General features: G+C 58.1%; 2 protein-coding genes across 7 annotated transcripts in view; one reads left to right on the plus strand and one right to left on the minus strand.

Moving 5' to 3' along the window:
* HDAC7 (histone deacetylase 7) overlaps positions 1 to 9,438 on the plus strand; it is a 35,961-nt gene extending 26,523 nt beyond the window's left edge. For all 6 annotated transcript variants that reach the window (XM_061206436.1, XM_061206437.1, XM_061206439.1 and 3 more), the window contains 10 exons: positions 960 to 1,067; positions 1,979 to 2,034; positions 2,213 to 2,300; positions 3,411 to 3,530; positions 3,755 to 3,852; positions 5,407 to 5,525; positions 6,179 to 6,312; positions 6,631 to 6,715; positions 7,928 to 8,066; positions 8,239 to 9,438. In XM_061206436.1, coding sequence (XP_061062419.1) covers positions 960 to 1,067; positions 1,979 to 2,034; positions 2,213 to 2,300; positions 3,411 to 3,530; positions 3,755 to 3,852; positions 5,407 to 5,525; positions 6,179 to 6,312; positions 6,631 to 6,715; positions 7,928 to 8,066; positions 8,239 to 8,284 — 993 coding nt within the window. In that variant the 3' untranslated portion in view covers positions 8,285 to 9,438. The remainder of the gene's footprint in view (positions 1 to 959; positions 1,068 to 1,978; positions 2,035 to 2,212; positions 2,301 to 3,410; positions 3,531 to 3,754; positions 3,853 to 5,406; positions 5,526 to 6,178; positions 6,313 to 6,630; positions 6,716 to 7,927; positions 8,067 to 8,238) is intronic.
* Positions 9,425 to 18,704, minus strand: SLC48A1 (solute carrier family 48 member 1). The gene is made up of 3 exons (XM_061206443.1): positions 17,982 to 18,704; positions 12,192 to 12,359; positions 9,425 to 11,561 (listed from the first exon to the last, which is right to left on the minus strand). Exons 1-3 carry the CDS (start codon positions 18,394 to 18,396, stop codon positions 11,425 to 11,427), a joined length of 720 nt encoding a protein of 239 aa, XP_061062426.1. The 5' UTR covers positions 18,397 to 18,704; the 3' UTR covers positions 9,425 to 11,424.
* Positions 18,705 to 19,646: the final 942 nt, after the last annotated feature.

Raw genomic sequence — 19,646 nt, forward strand, 5'->3', positions numbered from 1 at the left:
CATCTCCCTTCGTGAGCACGCTGGCCTCCAGGCTGCTTTGCGTCCCTGGAGTGGGCTGCCCGGCCCAGGGCTCTGGGGATGCCTCTGGAGTCCTTGGCGACCCAGGCCTGTCCCTCCCACGCCCTAGCTTTCCCTGCTCCCTCTCACCCTGCCTGGGGACTTCTGCCTCCTGGCAGTGCTCTCCTCCCCTCAAAAGGTCCCTGCGCAAACCAAACCGGGCGTGTGGAGGCAGGGGACGGAGGCCCGGTCCCGGAGGGAAATGGGAGCTGTCGCTGGGGGGCTGCGTGGGAGCCGGTCAGCGCCCTGTTCACAACTTCCCATTTCTTGCCACTTTCTGATTTTTCCAACTGTTGTTGCTTCTGTTTTCTCCTCCCTCCGCTCCCTCTCTGTCTCTGTCTCTCTCTCTTTCTCCAGCCTCTTGCGACTCTCTCTGCCTTCCTCGCCTCTCTCGGTCCGCCTCGCCCTCCCCATCTCCCCATCACGCCCCCCGGCCCCTCCCTAGCCTTGAGGCCCAGGGACTGGGTTTGGGGGGCCTCCCAGCCTGGGCTAGGGGCCCCGAGTGGAAGACAGTGGTGCAGACGGCCCCTCGAGCTCCGACGGTCCCGAGGGCCTGAGCAGAGTCAGCTGGGGCTTAAAACCCCCTCCAGGCCCAAACCCCAAGTCCCGCCCAGGTAACGCCATGCCCCCTCCTCTGACCGGGGGGCAGGCGCGATGCTGCCAGCAGAGTGCTGGCCAGTTGCGGGCTGGTGATATGGACTGAAGCTGGGAAGGAGAAGTCGTGCCGGGACTGGGGGACACGGGAGGCCTTGCTTTTCTGGGCGGCGGGGCAGTGGGACGGCAGCGCCGTCTGCCCAGCTCCCTGCCCCTGGGGTCCTGGCCGTGGGGTGGGCACCGCCCCCCGGGCCCTGGCTGCCGTGGGAGGCCTTGGATGATGCGGGCCCTGACTCTGGCCCCCACAGGTGGATACCGACACCATCTGGAACGAGCTGCACTCCTCCAATGCGGCCCGCTGGGCTGCCGGCAGCGTCACTGACCTCGCCTTCAAAGTGGCTTCCCGAGAGCTAAAGGTAGGAGGTTCGAGTGGAGGGTGGGCAAGCCACGGAGGAAGGAGGCAGAGGATGGGGTAGCGGGGAAGGCCAGACCCGACACCCAGCATCACATTCCTCTTGGATATCACCACAGGGTTTCGAAAGGGAAATTGAGAGCTCTGGGGACCAAGATGAGATCTGAACCCTAGGCTCCTGTTACCTGGTGGGGAAGCAAGCCACTGTGCCCCTGGCCCTGTGGTCTCTAAGAGAGACAGGGTCATGATCATCCAGGATCGGTTAACACAGACCCGCTGTGTGACCGTGGGCAAGTTGCAGGGCCTCTCGGGAGCCCCATGCGTTGGCAGAGCGCCTGTTTGTGATGCTGAGGTTTTACAGACCGGGTTGGCGCTCATTTGCTCATTTGCTCTGGGCTGGGCACCTTCCGGGGGCTTGTGTCGAGCCCCCCCCCGGCCCCCCGCTGCTGTTTAGGAGCTCATAGTCCAAGTCCTAGCTCCACCATCTGCAACCAGGCAACTTTGCACGTGTTGTGAAACCCCCCTAAGCTCCAGGTTTCTACTGTCTGTAAACCAGATATAATAACAATGTTTATCTTATGAAGATTAGATAACATTTACCTCAGAAAGTTGTGAGGATGAAATCCAGCATTTACCCAGCGCTTAGCACAGTGCCAGGCACATAGATTTTGCCCAACAAATAATAGCTGTTGTTATGACAAAGTGATAACAGCTAGGAGCCACCGGGGTGGGAGGTTCTGTGTTCACGGCCTGGGGGTCAGCACAGGGCCCTTGATACCCAGCACGCTGGCTGTTGTTGCCCTGTGGTCCCTTCTCGGGGGAGGAGCCTGGGGATGGGGTGGGTGGGGGCAGGTTCATGGAGGTGTGGGTCAGAGGTCTGGCTGTTTGGTTGACAAGCATTCTTTCTGTTTCCAGAACGGTTTTGCTGTGGTTCGGCCCCCAGGACACCATGCAGACCATTCCACAGCCATGTAAGGCCTGGGGGAGGCCTGGGTGGGCAGAGGTAGGGGGCAGGCCCTCAAGGCCCTCCTGTTGGGATGTTCCCCCTCCTTCCTCTGAGCCTTCTGGGGCTGGGTCGGGCCAGAGGCAGGTGGAGGGGGTGCGGCACGGGGAGGGAATGGGCTGGCACGACCTCTCTTTTCCTTCCAGGGGCTTCTGCTTCTTCAACTCAGTGGCCATCGCCTGCCGGCAGCTGCAACAACAGGGCAAGGCCAGCAAGATCCTCATCGTGGACTGGGTAGGTCCCGGGTCCTGGCCCCTTCAGGTCCGAGAGCCCTGTGGAAAGAGCCCTGAGCCTGGCGTTAGGAGACATGGCTTCACGTCCTGCCTAGTTCCGCATTAGCCTCCCCGAGCCTCAGTTCCCCCACTGTGTAAAACGGGGAAAATGCGGTGAGGATAATGCCCCCATCACGGGGCTGTTGGGAGGCCCAGAGGAGATGGTATATGGAAAGGCCTCAGCTCCCACAGGGGAGGAGCCATTTGAATGCCGTCTTTTGGCCTCTGTTGGCTTCTTTCTGCAGATCTGATCATTTCTGCCTTTCTCCTGCAGGTAGTGACGGTACCAGTAATAACACATAACATCAACATACCACACATCGCATCCAGACACTGATGGTTTCACACCTCATGTATTTAATCCTGACTGTGACCTGGTTTACAGATGAGGAAAGTGAGCACAGAGAGGTTAGGTAACTTGCACACAGCTCTACACCTCGTCAGTCCTGAAACTGTGATTTGAACCGAGGCCTGTTAGCTCTGGAGCACGGCCTCGTGCTCTACTTTGCATTGACATCTAACTAACTACTTTGCATTGATATCTGCTTATGGGCCGTTCCTATACAGAATGGAGGAGAGTGGAGGAACTTTCCACACTTGCACCCACGCATGGTCCTGTGAGTTACCATGGCTCTCCCTGGAGGGGTGGCGCTGGGCCTCATGGTCCTGCCCCTCTGCAGCGGAGCATGGTTTCCATCACTTGCATCACTCCATGACCTTGGGCAAGACGCAATAGCGAGAGTTCCTGACATGTGTGACCCTGGACTCTTCCCTCTCCTGGCACTAATCCTCCCCTGACACGTACTCTTTCCTCCCCTTCAGGGCCTCGTGTTATTGCTACCCCCACCTAGCGTGTTATGTACACATCTATACATACAAGGGGAGACTGAGGCTCAGAGAGTGCCCGTGGGTCACGCAACAGTTTAGCTCTAGGAGCCCCCGTGTTCTCACCCCCAGTCTAGGCTCCTGACCCTCAGAATGGTCACCGACCTTGAAACCTTTCCAACCTGCTCCAGTCTCCATGTCTCTGCTTTCAGACCTGCCCTAATCCACTGCCCATCTCCCTGCACAGGACGTTCACCATGGCAACGGCACACAGCAGACCTTCTACCAGGACCCCAGCGTGCTCTACATCTCCCTTCATCGCCATGACGATGGCAACTTCTTCCCAGGCAGTGGGGCTGTGGATGAGGTAACCACACCTTCCAGCCCCACTGACTTTCCCTTGTGGCCCTTACTCTGCCTCTGTCACAACTAGCTGTGTGATCCTGGGCAGACTGTTGAGCCTCTCTGAGCCTCAGTTTCTCCATCTGGAAGTGAAGAGGCTGGATGAGCTGGTCTTGCAGCACTGACAGCCTGGGATTCCTCTCTTGGGACTCTGCTCTCCTCATGTCTCTCTTGCCTCCTGTTTTCCAGGTGGGAGCTGGCAGCGGTGAGGGCTTCAATGTCAATGTCGCCTGGGCTGGAGGTCTGGACCCCCCAATGGGGGATCCTGAGTACCTGGCCGCCTTCAGGTAAGTGCTCTGGGGACCTAGAGGAGGCCTGGCCCAGCGAGGCCACCCTCTCCTCCCCTTTTCCAACAGCACCAGGTTGGAGGTGATCAGGTGGCTTGTCAGCCTGTCCTCATCCAATTACTAGACATTATAAGCCAGCCCCAGAGTGGGCCTATGGACGGAGACAAACAAAGGGAAAGGCACTGTCACACTGGCCTCTGGGGGCCTCCAGTCCCTGTGGGAAGACAGGAAACACAGAATGAAAGGTCAAAGGGTGCTTTATATTATAAAGTTTATAACGTCACACGTTACCAAGAGCCAGTGTTGACCTGAGTGCGGGGAGACGGGCAGGGTGGAGTGAGCAGCTCTGCACAGGAACTGAGAAACTGAAATTGTGGAGAAAGAGGGAGAGCAAGCAGGTGATGTCCATATAGGGGGAGTTGCTTAAGAAGGGCCATTCTAGGGCTTCCCTGGTGGTGCGGTGGTTAAGAATCTGCCTGCCAATGCAGGGGACACAGGTTCGATCCCTGGTCCGGCAAGATCCCACATGCCGTGGAGCAACTAAGTCCATGGGCTACAACTACTGAGCTTGTACTCTAGAGCCCGTGAGCCACAACTACTGAAGCCCGCACGCCTAGAGCCCGTGCTCCGCAACAAGAGAAGCCACCACGATGAGAAGCCCGTGCACTGCAAGGAAGAGTAGCCCCCATTCGCTGCAACTAGAGAAAGCCTGCAGGCAGCAATGAAGGCCCAATGCAGCCAAAAATAAATAAATTAACTAATTAATTAATTTTAAAAAAAAAGGCCATTCTAGAAGAGGGACTTTGCTCAGGAGCTCTTATATCTTTCACTGTGAGGGTTCCTATACTCCATTTGGAAAAAGAGAACCCTGGAAGGAGGTCTCCATATACTTTTCTGGAGTGTTCTCGATGAGAGCTAATTCTGTAGGAGCCCTGGGCTGGGGGTCCTGGCATCTGTGTGCCCAGAGCCCGGGGCCTTGAAGGACACCAAAATAGACCCCAGAGTTGGGTGAGGGATGGAGGGAGGCAGCTGTGAGGGGCCAGCAGGGGCAGAGGATGAGAATGGATCTGGTGGCCCAGGACCTCAGAGGGAGTCTGTCGCCCTGGTCAGCTCTCAGGTGGCGAGTGGTGAGGTGTGGCCAACTCAGTCCTAAGTGGGTGGCAGCTAAGTGCTGAGTGTTTCCAGTGTTTCCCTGAGGCTTAGTGACCTGCCCCTTCCTGAGGCCCTGCCCACTGCACCCCGCCAAACACACTCACACACAAACGCACCCACTCCTCTTTCATTCCCTCAGGTGCCCCATCCTTGGCTCCTTCCTGCCTCTTGCCAGTTAAGTGCCCTGGGTGGCTGAGTCCTTAGGCTCTACCAGGCACGTGGGTGGCCAGCCAAGGTCAAGGAAGTCAGAGGCATCTGCTCATCCTGCTGGGAGAGTGGGTGTCTAGGAGTCCTAAGAGCAGGGTGCCCCCAGTAGAGTTGGTGGGAGAGGGCTGGCGGGGCCCTTGGCCTCTGCGCCTGGCAGCCCTGCACGGCGTGCTGAGCCCCCTTCTGCTCCCACAGGATAGTCGTGATGCCCATCGCCCGGGAGTTCTCTCCGGACCTGGTCCTGGTGTCAGCTGGGTTTGATGCTGCCGAGGGTCACCCACCCCCACTGGGTGGCTACCATGTTTCCGCCAAATGTAAGGAGGGCCCAACCCAGGGGGCAGGTATAGGGAGTGAAGGCTAGGCCGGGAGGGGCGGCGCTGCCCAAGGCTAGGGGGAGGTGGCAGTGGCTGGCCCAGGGCCGTGAGCGTGAGGCTTGGGGTTTGCAGCACAGCCCAGGGCCCCAGCACAGACCAGGTCAGTTCACCGTGGGAGGCCTAAGTCACACCCAGGCGGCTTAAGTCCCGTAGACTGGAAGCTCGGTCACAGGACTCCTCCCACCCCAACTGTGTCCTTCCCAGGCGGGCTGGCAGCTTCTCCTGGGGGGAGTGGGGAGGAGCAGCGTTCTCAGAACAGAGGGAGCCCACTCAGCCCACTGGGCCATGGGGCCTGGAGGACGGAGAGGAATATGGTGTGTCTTAGTGAAGAAGACATGGGCTGGAGTCCATGCCCTGGGTTCCGGTTCCAGCCCTGCCACTTACTAGCTGCCCTTAACCTCTCTGAGCCTTCAGTGAGGCATACTAATAGGATTTACAGGGGGTTCCATGTGAAAGCACTTGGCAAAGTAGAGATTTATGCATCTGAGTCACTCTTTCTAAGGGAGGAATCAAGCAGGGAAGTACCAGAGGTAGAGAGGGCCCACCTCTCCTCCACCGCTGCCCCTCCTAACCCTCCTCACGCAACCGTCTAGGTTTTGGGTACATGACGCAGCAGTTGATGAGCTTGGCGGGAGGTGCGGTGGTGCTGGCCTTGGAGGGTGGCCATGACCTCACAGCCATCTGTGACGCCTCTGAGGCCTGTGTGGCTGCTCTTCTAGGCAACAAGGTGAGGTGCCTGCCCCTGATCCGTGCGTCGGTGGGGCAGGGGATCCGGCTCTCCCAGGAGTGCCCCAGGGGGCAGGTAGACAGGGCGCCTCCCTGAGGGCGTGCAGATGGGTGGGGTGGGGGTGGCCAGGCCTGCAATGAGGGGAGCGGCGTGGATGCCTCTTCCCCAGGTCAGGCGTAGGGCCAGCGTCTCCTGCCCTAGGCAGAGCCGGGAGCACATGCCTATTTGCGCTTGGAAAGCGGGGGCCCAGGGGTGGGAGAGAGCTGGGCCTGGGGGTCCCTGAGAGATGGGTGACTGATGTACTCTTTTCTTCTGTAGGTGGATCCCCTCTCAGAAGAAGGCTGGAAACAGAAACCCAACCTCAATGCCATCCGCTCTCTGGAAGCTGTGATCCGGGTGCACAGTGAGTGTGGAGAGAGGACACCGCTGACCCCAGACTTGGGAGGAACTTGGGGCTCTGCTGCCCCCAGTGACCAGGGCCCCAGGTCTCCCAACACCAGCCAGGCCAGGGGTGCTGCTGCTCTGGAGTAGGCTTCCTATAAAGTACCCCACGATAATGGGAGGCAGCCCCCCACCCCCCATGAGTGGATACCCTCGGAGCCCTCCAGATGGACCCAGTGGGTACCAGGCAGGACTGGCCTCCCATCCCCAGCTGCTGCCCTAGGCCAGGGCCCTGCCCACAGCAACACTCAGGCCTTGTTTGTGGAAGTGCTGTTCCCACCCTGCCCCTCAAACCTGGCCGCAGGGTCTTAGGAGCTCTGCCTGCTTTGGGGGCTGAGCCTTAGATTAACCCCACATTTGGAAAGCACTTTAAATTTTCAGCTTCAGCTCGGCATCTGTGGAGCTCTTTATGTAAAGCCCCGTGATCTGTGCCAGGGATACGGCAATGCACAGAACAGATTTCCCACATCCGGGCTCAGTAGGGGTGTTGCACGTGACAGTGAAGCTGCTGCGGCTGCTCGGTACGCAGCCCTCCCACTGGGCCAGGCTCTGGGCCGGGCGTGTTCCGTGGACATCATTTCTCGCCACAGTAGGCAGGACGGTCGTGTCCATGGTCTAGATGGGGCGGTGGGAGCCCAGGGCGGTAAGTGGCTTGCCAACAGCCAGACAGAGTGGCCGCGGTGTTGGTCACCTCTCCCGGCACTGTGTCCTTCTGGCCTCCCATGCCTGTGCTGGGCTGAGCGTTGCCAGGGGCTACGTGTGAGGGGGACCCTGGGCTCCAGCAGGCCGGGGCTCAGGGCTCCGTGAGGTCACCATGACACAGACCCCATCTAGGGGAAGGGAGGCCCTAATGGTGCACTTAGGAACCCCACACCCATGGGAATGGGTAAGCGGTGGCCTTTCAGCCAGAGGGGTGTGGGACTGGCTTGGACCTCTGCGAGGGCCCCTCACTGCCACGCTGAATCCGCACTGCTCACCCTGTCAGGGCTTCGGGGGCCGAGTCAGGGAGGGTGTTGCATTGAGGGTAGAGGCAGGTGAGAGCTGACCCCACACTGAGGATGCGTCTGCTACTCCTGGGCCTGAGATGTGCAGCCTCAGGATCAGTCTAGGATGCGTGGTTGGCAGGTGGAGGGCCTTGTGCCCCCAGCCCTTTCTGACTCGGCTTCTTGCCCAGGTGAATACTGGGGCTGCATGCAGCGCCTGGCCTCCTGTCCAGACTCCTGGGTGCCCAGGGTGCCAGGGGCTGATGCAGAAGAAGTGGAGGCAGTAACTGCACTGGCATCCCTCTCCGTGGGCATCCTGACTGAAGAGCGGTAATGCCAGACCCCTGGCTCACAGCCCCTCCACCCCCTCGGACCCTCCCAACCTGAGGACCCCAGGCCCCAGCACAGCCACCCCGGCCTTCTTGGGCTTCCTGGGAAGCTGGGCTCAGGCCTTTCCTGCAGCCCTTGGCTCTCCAGCAGCACCCCCCTTTTCCTCCCCCAGGACCTCAGAGCAGCTGGTGGAGGAGGAAGAACCCATGAATCTTTAGGCTACAGGACGGATCTGTCCCCCGCCGCGCCCCGCCCTGCCCTGCCCTTCGGACCTGGTTCTCTTCCAACCTCTGGCAACAGTACCCGTTCCCGGGGTCTTCAGAGATCCTTCGGGCAGGTAGTCGGGGCCAGAGAACAGCCTCTTGACAGTCACCCCAAGGAGCCTGGGAAGGCCCCTGGGTCTAGCATAGGGACCAAAGAAGACCCTGACAGGAGGCCAGCTGCGTAGCCAGCCGGGCCCCAGTAGGGCTCTCCCCGAAGCACAGTCTACCCCTCTGGGGTCTGGGCCCCTAGCTGGGCCCCCGATCCTCAGGCCTGCACAGAGGAGGACTGGCACAGCCGGGCCCGCTCACAACCACTATTCCTGGTTCTGTAGACCCCCGACTTTGCACACAGCCCCAGGCTCCACACAGAAATGTGAACTTGGCCTCCGCCAGAGTGGCCCTTCCTAGGCTCTGGGGGAGGGAGGATGGGTAGGAGGAGCCAAGGGGTCCCAGATCCCTGAGTGCAGGGGGAGTCCCTCCTCTCCTGCTTCCTCAGATGACTCTGGACGCTTCCTCCCCACCACTGGGCAGGGAGACAAAGCTCCCTCCGAGAGCAGTCATCGGCAGGCCTCCCATCTGGTCCCTGCCCCTGCCAGAGGCCACCTGCGTCAACCATCTCAGGGCTCTGGTGGGGCAGACAGGTGCTCCTGGAGTTCTTTGCTTCCTGATCCAATGGTGCCAAACCCTTCATCTCCCCTCAGAAGCACAGCATGACCCCCAGGGACCTCTCAGTAGTCACCACCCCACTCCGTGAGCCTTCTCTTTCTGGGGTCTCCCCCACCCCAGCTGACTCCTGCCCTACATAGGACTAGCTTGGCTGAGGGGAAAGGGGGTGGGAGAGTGAATGGAAGACATGGGGGAGGGGAGGCTGCCCTGGCAAAGACTTCGAGGCTTCTGGGGTCCAGGCCTGGGGCCAAGAAGGAAAGTATTTGTGTTTGTGTGTGTGTGTGTGTGTGTGTGTGAGAGAGAGAGAGAGACAGAGAGTAAGAGGAGGGTTTGTATGTGTGTGCACATGAGTGTGTCTTCCTGAGTACCACCATACCCTGTGTATGTATGCATGTTTTTGTAAAAAAGAAAAAAAAAATGGAAAAAAAATCTGAACAATAAATGTTTTATTTGCTTTAAAGGTTCATGTGAAAGGGCCTCCGGGGGTTGAGGGGTGGGCAGCGGGCCTCCAGGGGGCAGCCCCCCTCCAGCTCCTTGGCCTTCTGTGGCCACTGCCTTGCAGGAAGAATCTGAACACACCCCGGCTGCCCCCGCCTGCCCCACCTCTGGGTAGTGAAGAGGCGGCAGCTCTGGGCTGAGTCCACAGACAGAGGGCCCGTTAGGGCGTGGGGGACATGGATGCCTGCAGACCCGGCTCGCTAAGGCTCCCCTAGAGTCCTGAATCAGACCTACCTGGGTTCAAGTCCCAGCTGGGAGCTCAGGTAAGTCACGTCACCTCCTGGGGCCTCTGTTTATCAGTTAGAGGCTCCCGAAATAGACACTGTTTGGTTCCTTCCTGCTCTAATGTACCATGACTTCTTAAGCATCTACTGAGCCTAGAAGAGAGAACGGGTGAGACAACAGGCCTGGGCGAACTCATCTAGTGGTGCCTGTCTTTATGGTTCCGAGGCAGCCAGGCTTCTTCAGCCAGCAGGAGCGGCCTCATTACCTCTGACCTGGCCCCAAGCCCTCACAGCCTGGAGAATACAAAGGGAAGCACGTTCATCCCCTTCCCGTCTGTCCTGGCCTCGTGGGGCGATAGGCACTCAATCCCACAGACGTTGCTGAGACTGTGCCCGGGGGCATCCTCGCCCTGGCTGGGGGGTTTGCTGAGGGGGCTGGAGGAGGAGAGCTGAACTGTGGGTTCCCCCATGCCAAGTGGGACCAGAGGGAGAGGGTCCCCTCTGAGCTAAGGAAATGGCTTAATGAGATGACTGGAGACCCCCATTCCCACCCACTGCTCCCATAGTCCACCCCATAAGAAAGCACCAGAGGCTAGCTGATACAAATGGCTGCTGTATTTCTGCTAAAGTGACAGTGACACAGATAAGGCAAAGAGCTGAGGGGCAGGACACATCAGGTGGGAAAGGGGTAGACCGTGCAAAATGACAACCTAAGATAAAAAGATGGATGGAGCCCCTTCCCTTCCGAGTTAGGTGAGCCCTTGGGCCAGTGTATAGGCAGTAAAGCAGATTTTGTCCTTCAGAAGGGAGATTTTAAAAGAGAAAAGCTCTAGGTGAAGGGCAGGGGCAGGAGCGGAGGAGGCATCTCGGAGCTAGGGGCAATCTGGGTGCCATGAGGGGCAGGCATGAGAAGGCCGAGTGGAAATGTTGGGCTGGAGGTGCCTGGCACAGGTTTGAGGGTTCCTTCTAGCCCACCCCGTGCTGCCCCCTTCCCCAAAGCCCTTCGGGGGGCAGGAGCACCTTCCCCAAGACCCTTAGTCTGGCCTCATTTGGGGCGTCCTGCTCTGGGGTGTGTGGTGAAGGGGAGGATGGCTCTAGCATACTCATGGGAACCACCTCTGCGAGGAACAGGGTGGGAAGAGGGACACTGAACTCCCCTCAGGTCCCCAGGGCTTGGGAAAAGAGAAGCAAATGTCACCATCCCTGGGACCAATGAGTTCAGCTACCTGACTCTTGGGGGACAACAAGATGGGGGTGCTGGGGTAAGGGGTTGAGAAGTCTCTACTAGAGATCCCTTACCTGACCTGACCTCCCCAGGGTCCCGCCCCGCCTGAGGGAGAGTGTCTAGGGCAGCAGGGACCCCTGCCCCCAGGCGCAGGTCAAGGCCCCACTGCCCTACCCCTTGCCTGTTGCCCTGGCCCTACTTGGAAAGATTGCCCATTGAGTGCTAAGAAAATAGATCCACTTGAAAAGGTCTAAAGCTGCCCTCCAGTCAGGCTGATGAGCAACATGGCAGGACCCCTTTCCACGGCACCCAGGGTTCCCCCAAAGGGGACAGGACAGCTCCCAGGGACACCACCGTCCTCCTGCTGTATATTTTCTGCCTCAGTTCTGGGGTTCCCAGGGGGTGTCCAGGCCCGCCCGATGTCTCAGAGGCTGAGTCCAGGTCCTGAGGACCACCAGGGTGCAGAGACCTCATCGCTCAGGTCAGAAATCGCTGAGGATGCTGATGTCGGCAAAGTCAGCCCGGTAGCGGTGGGCATAGAGGCTGAGCAGGAAGGCCCACTTGAAGGAAATGAAGCTCCACACACAGGAGAGGTAGTAGCTGTTGGGGTCTGTGAGGCCTGCAGGGGAGAGGAACCCAACCGTGACTCGAGAGGACCTTGCCCTTGACCCTAGCCACCATGCCACAAGCCCCGGGCCATCCTTCCCCACAACCTCCAACAGAGGCTGAACTGAGCCAATGGAGAGATCAGGTGTGATAGAGGTTTTAGAGCATTCAGAGTTTGCAGGCAGGAAGCAGTGGGGATGAGGGAAGGTCAGGGCTGGCTAATCACAGGGCCGTATCATCCACTCTGCTTCTGTGACACTGACCCTAGGCCACTGCCTTCCAAACTGCTTCAGCATCAGAGGGGGCACGAAGAGCCTTGGGCTACTTGCAGACTGCAGCCACCAGGGGGCGCTCCCATCCCAGAGCTCCGCCGGAGGCTAAGAAGGGCGGCTAACCACACACTCCTGGGTGCTGAATGCAGCACACACTTCCCACGCGTTTCATTGATCCCTTCCAACCCAGGGGCGGGGGGCGGGGGCGTCCATTCTCCCCACTTTTACAACGAGAAAACCCGGGCACAGGGAGGTTAAGTGGTCTGTCCAGTCCCTTGGACATAAGTGTTGAACCCAGGACAGGAATCCCGGGTCTCCTGAGCGCTCCACCCACCGGCCCTCCCACGCCCTCCCTTTGCGGAGGCCCTTACTCTGGTGTCCGGTGACGGCCAGCACAAGGAAGGTGCAGAAAGCGGCGACGGAGACGGCCGAGAAGAGGACGCCCACGAAGAAGAAGCCGCGCAGCCCCTTGAGCCACGTCCTCCAGTAATCCTGCATGTACATCACGTGCGTCACCAGGACCCATAGCGCTAGCACACCTGCCGGGAGAGACGGCTCAGGCAGCGCCCCTCTCCTCACCTACCGACCCCCCTCCCCCACCCCGGAGCCCTGCAGGTCCCCCAGGCCAGGCTCTTCGCATAATAACAGTAGTGTTGGCCTTTTCACTCTCCCGGTAAAGTGGAGTTTGCTGGAGGCCACGTGGCCGTGGCCTGTGATATGAAGAGGACGTGAATGCAAAAGCAGCTAGGAGAATCTGGCTGCCTTTTACTAAGCCACACATTAAAGAGATCTGCAAAAAATATAAAACGATGTCATTCTTCTCCCTAATTTTTTTGTTTTGGAAAACCTGAATATTTCTTACAAAAAAAATGTTACTTATGTTAACACAATGTTATTTTTAATATTACTTTAAAATGCTTAAAACTGTTCTCAGTTTTCATTTCTAATACAGTACATATCGATAGATATAACCCACATAAAATTTCCTTGGGGTCTCACCACTTTTTAAAGAGTGTAAAGGGGTCCTAAAGTCAGAACGTTTGAGGGCCGCTGCAGCCCAGCCTGCTTTCCGGGGACTCCCCACTCCCCACCCTGGGGGCCACAGATGTGGGAAGCATTCCTCCCACCCCGATGCTCTTGCTCCCCCAGCCTGCAGATGCTCTTGCTCCCCCAGCCTGCAGAGGCCACCACCGTAACGGTGCACGGCCTGTGGCTGAGCTCTTGGCAGTGGGGCTCTTCCCAAATTCCATGTATTGGTTTTATGGGATGGGGAGGCCCAGTGGTTAAAACCCCCAGGGCCACCCAGTGCCCAAGTGGCCTTCTTCTTGCTCTTGGCCAGACTCCATTTTATTAATTTTCTTTTCAGGCCACACCAAGAGGCATGCAGGGTCTAAGTTCCCTGACCAGGGATCAACCCGTGCTCCCTGAAGTGGAAGCGCAGAGCCTTAACCACTGGACCACCAGGGAAGTCCCCTGCCAGACTCCATTTTACTAACTCGTTTGCTGAAAGGGCAGGCCAGATGCCCCCAGCCGGTCCTGGGCCTGCCCTCTGGGCCTGGCTGGGCAGTTCCCCTACGATGCCAGCTGCCACTCAGCCAATACAATGAATGCCCTCTGTGCCGGGCCGTGCCTGCCACCGCAGCCCAGAGAGTGGAGCAAATATCAGTTCCATTGGCAAGGGTCCAGGGCAGGGCCGCAGGGTCCCGACAAGGGAGGAATGAGGGACGAGGCAGAGCCAGCTGCAAGCTGTCCACCTGTGTGTAGGCCGCTGGATCCTAGGAGTCAGGAGGCCCTTCAAAAAGTGAGCCGCACACGCCGCACGCAGAGTAGCACGGGAAGGCTGGGGAAAGTGGTCAGCTCTGGCAAGGGAGAGAAGGAAGAGAAGCTGACAGGGAGATCAGGGTGGGAGAGTGCTTTGAATGAATCTATGATATTATATTTTTTAGGCTGAATGGTAAGAATGAGGGCGTTCACTAAATTGCCTATCCTTTTTTACTTGCCCACAATATTTCATAATGTTCTTCTAAGTTGGGGGAAAATAAAAAGGCAGGGGGGAATGTCATCACAGATCTCTGCTCTGATTACCAGCTCAGAAGCTGTCACAGTTCAGGCAGCCTGGCAAGGGCCAGAAAACCACGAGACTGCCAGCCAGGAAACCTGGGCCTGGCACTGCTGTGCTACTCGTGACTCTCAGAGCCTCGGTGCTTCCACATCTGAAAGCGGGGGAGCCCAAAGGTCCCGCCAGCCTGGAAACGGTGACCCAGGGTTCCCTGCTAGTGAGGACTCAGCTCTGCCAACACCTGCCGCTTCCCTTCCCACGCTGTTTGACCCACACTCTCCCGGCTCTGCCCTTGCCCACCCTCAGCCTTCCTCGGGGGCTGGGGGCCTGGAACATGGGTCCCTCCAGCCCTGGGATCAGGGTGAGGCAAGACAAGCTTGTCTCCATCCCTGCCTAGGCAGGAAGTGGGAGCAGGCCAGAGGTGGACAGAATAACAATCCCCCGGCTTCAGCTTAACGTCTTCCGTGATCTGGATGGATGGTGTGCTAGCCACCTTTTCCAGAAGTCTTTCCCAATCCTCTCACACGGGTCCTAAGTGTTCACTGGGGGAGCTGTTTGGTTTCTTAAAGGGCCCGAGGAAGGAAGCGTATTGTCGCTGAGCACATCCAAGGAACCGTCAGATGGGTACCTTTGCAACCGCTCCACTGGCCCTCTATCTGCTCACTATGCCACGGAGGGGCTGAAATAGATGGCTCTCAGATGCTTTACCACTCAAAGATTCTAGAAGCCAGCTTAGGGGAAAAGTAAGGTCAGAGCAATTCCCCCGTGACTCAGCAATTTCTGGGTTAGGAAATGTTGAAATAGGGGCTCTAATAGGGGCCCAAGTGCTCTGCTTGGCATTGCTTAGTCCACTGGCCACGCTCCAGTGGTGCCCCCAGAACACCCCCCCACACACATACATCCACGTACCAAAAAGGGCTGAGCAGGAGGAAGAGGAAGATGACCATTTTGGGTGTGCCAGGCCCCAGCTCTCTGTTAATAAGCAGGCGCATCCTGCCCCACCTCTCACTTGCCCTGCACACAGGCCTGGCCTCCAGATAAACACAAGCCACATCTGGAAGCAGGCCCGTCCCCACCGGCCCTGGCTCCCGCCTCTGTCCTTGGAAGAGGGATCTCCCCCAACTCCATCCAGGGGGTCAGTGAAGGAGCACAAGCCCCCCACCCCACCCCGGTCCCTCCCACACCTCAGCCCTGCTCACTTCCCTGGGACACTCTGGACTCCAGGAAGCCTGGTCTGCATAACTCAGGGCAGAACGGACAGTTTCCCAGGCGCACCCGGATGCATGTCCACACCAGACCTCACTCCTCGCTCCAGCCCACCTGCTTCAAGGAGCAGGGCTCTGCTCGGTGGCTCGGGGCTCAGAGCTGACAGGCGCAGGACAAGGAAGGCACACAGATGGTCAGTGAAAGTACCCCCAGCGGCTGGGTTGGAGGTGAGGAGCCAGGAGGAGCCCAGGGGAGCTCACAGGGAAATACAGACAAGTGAGCCACTGGACCCGGGCCCTACTCTCTTCCTACACCCCTGCCCTCCACCCCTGCTCCTCTCTCGCTCACAGCTCACGGGGAAGAACACAGAGCTGGTTAGACTCCTGGGCAACTTTTCTATTCTTATTCTCTTTCCTCGGTCTACTAGATCTAGAGCAAGTCTTTTTCCCAAGCGTTCCCATAGCAAAACTATTTCTTCTGCCTCTCCTCCAAGCCAGTTCTTCCCAGCTGCACACCAGGATGGGAGAGACTGGGTCTCTACCCATGAACGTTTTTCCCAGGGCTCCAGGAAATCAACAGCCCCTAGCAGCCCCGCCTGGCACACAGGGGAAGGAGCATGCTGGGGCTGCCCTCTGGTGACTCAGCAGTCTCTGGAAAATGCCAAGTCAGAAGCGGGGTACTCGCAAATCTGCTGATGCTTCATCCCCAAAAGAGGAAGAGGCTGACTGGCTGCAGACCCTCTCAGCACCATTCAGAGCGGAGAGGGTGTGGGGCCCTGGCAACCCCGCCCCCACCTGCCACACTGCTACCACCACAGTCACAGCCACAGCTGCCACCACCACCGTCACCAGGCGGCTTTGGTTCTGCGATGGCTGTCAGGGAGGTGCCAGGACCCTGCTCCAGCTGGTCGCTGCCCTAGCACCTCTTGCTGTGGGCAGCTCCGCAGCTGGCCTGCCTCAGAGGCCAAGGGAAATCTGCAGGGAGGGAGAGAGGGCAGGGCTCAGGTCAGAGGGAAACCCTGGGACTCCCTGGAGCTGCCCCCCGACAGGCAGCTGAAAGATGGATGATTCGGGGAGAGGACATACAGCTGTAGCATTCCAGACCTGAACGGGGTCTCACACAACATCCCTCTCAGCAGAATCTCCTTCCATTCCTTACAGATGAGGAAACTGAGGCCCAGGAGGCATCGATGTGCCCATGGTCACACAGCTCGGTGGGACTCACTCCACCAGGCCAGACTCCAACACACCCAGCTCTGATCCCAGGGGCAGCCCTCCCTCCTCACCCCCAACCAGCCCCCTCATCTCAAGTCTCATCAGGGCAACCCCTGGGCCTAGCCTGAAGAGTCACACCGCCTTCCTGAGGGGAAAGCAGCAGGCCGACGGGAAATAGGAAAACACTGCAAGGACAGGAGAACCACGAGGAACACGGTGGGTGGTGGGGTGCAGCGGGGAAAGGAGCCAGGCGTCTGCAGATAACTGAGCAGAGGTGGGCAGGCTGGCCCCCCGGGAGGAAACACAGGCGGGGCATCTAGGCAGGCATGAGAGCAGCACAGCCAGGCAACCACGTGCCCTTCCTCGGAGAACCCAAGTGCTCTGCTTGGCACTGCTTAGGCCGTGGTTACCTACACCCCTCTTATAGGGCAGAAACCCCACCTCCCATCCCTTCTTGACCCAGGTGTGGCACTCAGTAAGCTTTGGGGCAATGAGCAAATCTAGTTATTTTTAGTTAGTCCATTTAGGGCTCTTTTGGCAGAGGAGTTTAATTATGGAGTAAGATCATCCTGTGCAAAACTATGAACCTTCATGTATTTTTTCCCAAAGTGCTTTCCCCACACATATAATTTCATGTAGCTGTGTAACCCTAAGTAAGCTATTTATTTACACTAAGCCTCAGTTTAAGCCTGACCTGTAAAATGGACCCAATAATAATGCCTACTTCATAGGACTAATGTAAGGATTAAATGAGATGATGGAAGCAGTTTGCTTAACACAGTGCCTCACACATAGAAAGCATTAAAAAAAAAAAAAGTTAGCAAGTAGAAATAATATGCTTCGCCGTCACACCAATTCTACAACACAGAGAGGTTAACAACATGCCGAAAGGTGCACAGCGAGTACAGAGCACTGGTAAGCACCGGACCTCCACCAGCGCACTGACGTTCTCAACTCCGGTACAAGCCTCCTCTGGCCTCCTTGAGGCACAGAAAGGGCGGTCGGCGGGGCTTAGCCGACCTTGGCCCAGGAGCCACAGCAGAAGAGTGGCAAAGAGACACCAACGTGGTGGGAAAAAAAGTCCAGTTTCCATCAGATCCCTAGCGCGGTCCTCCGGGGCTCCGCTGAGGACTCCGCTGGCGACTCCGTTGGCGGTGGACTCCACCCTGGAAGGAGGCACATGGGCTTCCCCGGGAACCCCCAGCCCTCCTTTCCACTCACTTCTTCTCTGCCCTCACCCAGTCCCCAGGGAAGGGGCGCGGATCCCCCAGCACAACTGTGTGTGTGTGAAGACCCCTGGGTCTTCACACCTGGCCGCGCGAAGGAGGTGGCGAGAGCAGCGGGCGTGCAGGGAGGACGCTGTCACTGGGTCCAGGGTGGAGGGCGGACGGGCTAACCCGTGGGCGGCGGGGCTGGTGCAAATGGCACATGCGGGACGTCGGCGCCCCGAGCCCCGGGCGGGCACTGAGTCCTTGAGGTCCCCCGAGGATGCCCAGGAGCCCGGGCCCGCGCGGGGCCTGCTCTGCCCACGGCCAGTTTTGGGTAAACACCCCACCCGCTCCCCCGGGAAGCGCCGCCCGCAAGGAGCCTGCGGAGCAGCCGCCGGCTCCTCCCCGCAGCCGCGCGCCCGCGTCCGCGCCGCCGGAGCCGGGACCCAGCGACCCCCGCGCGCCCCGGGGTACCTGCGAGCCCCCCCATGGCCGCGGTCCCCGGCTGTCTGTAGACCACCGTCCAGACGAAGAAGATGGAGAAGCCGGCCACGGAGCTGAGGCCGGAGTAGGCGGCGCGGAGGCCGAGCTGCAGGCGGGACGGGGCCATGGGGCTGCGGGCGGCGGGCGCGGAGGGCAAGCGTGGCCGACGGTCACAGGTGCAGGGCCCGGAGCAGGAGCAGGAGCCGGGAGCCGGGAGCCGGGAGCCGGGAGCCGGGGGCCGGGAGCCGGGGGCCGAGCCGTAGCCGCCGGCCGCCCGCGCTCCGCCCCCGGCCCGCCCCCTGCGCCGCCGGCACAGCGCCCTCCCCGGCCGGAGGCCGCCCGCTCCCGGAACCACAGTGGAGGGCGCGTCCTGGGCTTGGCCTTGAGTCCTCCGGCCCCTGATCATGTGGGGATGCCGCCTAAAAAGGCAGGTTCCGGGGTTCGTCCTCTGAGCTACAGGGTATCTGGTCCCTGGCGGGGCCCGGAAATGTACGGTTGTACAAGCCAGCTGCCGTGATTACTTTTAAAATTTATCACGTTCTCGTTTAAAATTTAAGATGTAAATTTCTCGTTAAAAATCAAGATATAAAAATTAAGATATATGAAAGTACACAGTGAGTATGATTCCTTCCGCCCCTATCTATCCATCAGGTTCCCTCCTCAGGGATTAAGCGATTCTCAGAAGATTCTTCTCACGGAACCTCTGCCCCATCATCTTCTAACGTCAAACACCTCACCCTCAAGGACAACTCCCTTCTCCTTTAATTTCCGCAAGCCTCATCCTCCCACCGCAAATCTACCAAACATCACTCCCATCAGAATCATACAATTCTAGGGTAGAGACTGGAATCTATAGCAGGTGTATACTGAGCTCCCACTGTGGGCCCAGTGCCACGCTGGGAGCCGGCAGGGAAAATCAAAAAACACAACACACGGAGCCCTCAAACACTTATAATCTAGTTGGGGAGGCCCGTCACATACTGGCACAAAATAAGTAGCCAATATACCTTGTATTTATTTCTTTTCACTGCTGTAACAAAGTACCACAGATCTAGTGGCTTCAAACAACACACATTTATTATCCTACAATTCTGTAGGTAGGTGTCCAAAAAAGGAACTCAGAGGGCTAAAATCTAGGGGATGGCAGGGCTGCCTTCCTTTTGGAGGCTCGAGGGGAAAATCTGTTTCCTTGCCTTTTCCAGCTTCTAGAGCTGCCCACATCCCTTGACTCCTGAATGTCTTCCTTCATCTTCAAAGCAAACAATCACACCACTCGGACCTCTGCTTCTGTCATTACATCATCTCCTTTTCTCTTGCTAACTCTGCTGCCTCCTTCTTTTCCCTTCTAAGGACCCTTATGATTAAGAACCTGGATAATCCAAAATAATTTCCCCATCTCAAGATGCTTAATCACATCAGCAAAATCCTTTTTGCCGTGTAAAGTAACGTATTCACAAATTCTGGGGATCAGGACATTGACAACTTGGGGGGCCATTATTCTGCTATCACATCTCTCTGGAATGTAATCTCCATGAATAGCGACTGTGCCTCTTTCATTCACACCAACACATAGAAGAGTTCACAGCACATAGTAGCCCTTTAGTAAACATTTGTCGAATAGATGAATGTGAGTGATTGAAGGTAAGAATTAAATAA

Source organism: Eubalaena glacialis, chromosome 11 (assembly GCF_028564815.1).
Source record: "Eubalaena glacialis isolate mEubGla1 chromosome 11, mEubGla1.1.hap2.+ XY, whole genome shotgun sequence".
Taxonomy (NCBI): Eukaryota; Metazoa; Chordata; class Mammalia; order Artiodactyla; family Balaenidae; genus Eubalaena; species Eubalaena glacialis.

Coding starts and splice junctions, on each gene's coding strand:
- SLC48A1 (XM_061206443.1), bottom strand. CDS start 18,396: ATGATCAGGGGCCGGAGGACTCAAGGCCAAGCCCAGGACGCGCCCTCC. Junction 12,360..17,981: donor GGCCATGGGGGGGCTCGCAG/GTACCCCGGGGC, acceptor CTCTCCCGGCAG/GTGTGCTAGCGCTATGGGTC. Junction 11,562..12,191: donor GGCCGTCACCGGACACCAGA/GTAAGGGCCTCC, acceptor TCTCCCCTGCAG/GCCTCACAGACCCCAACAGC.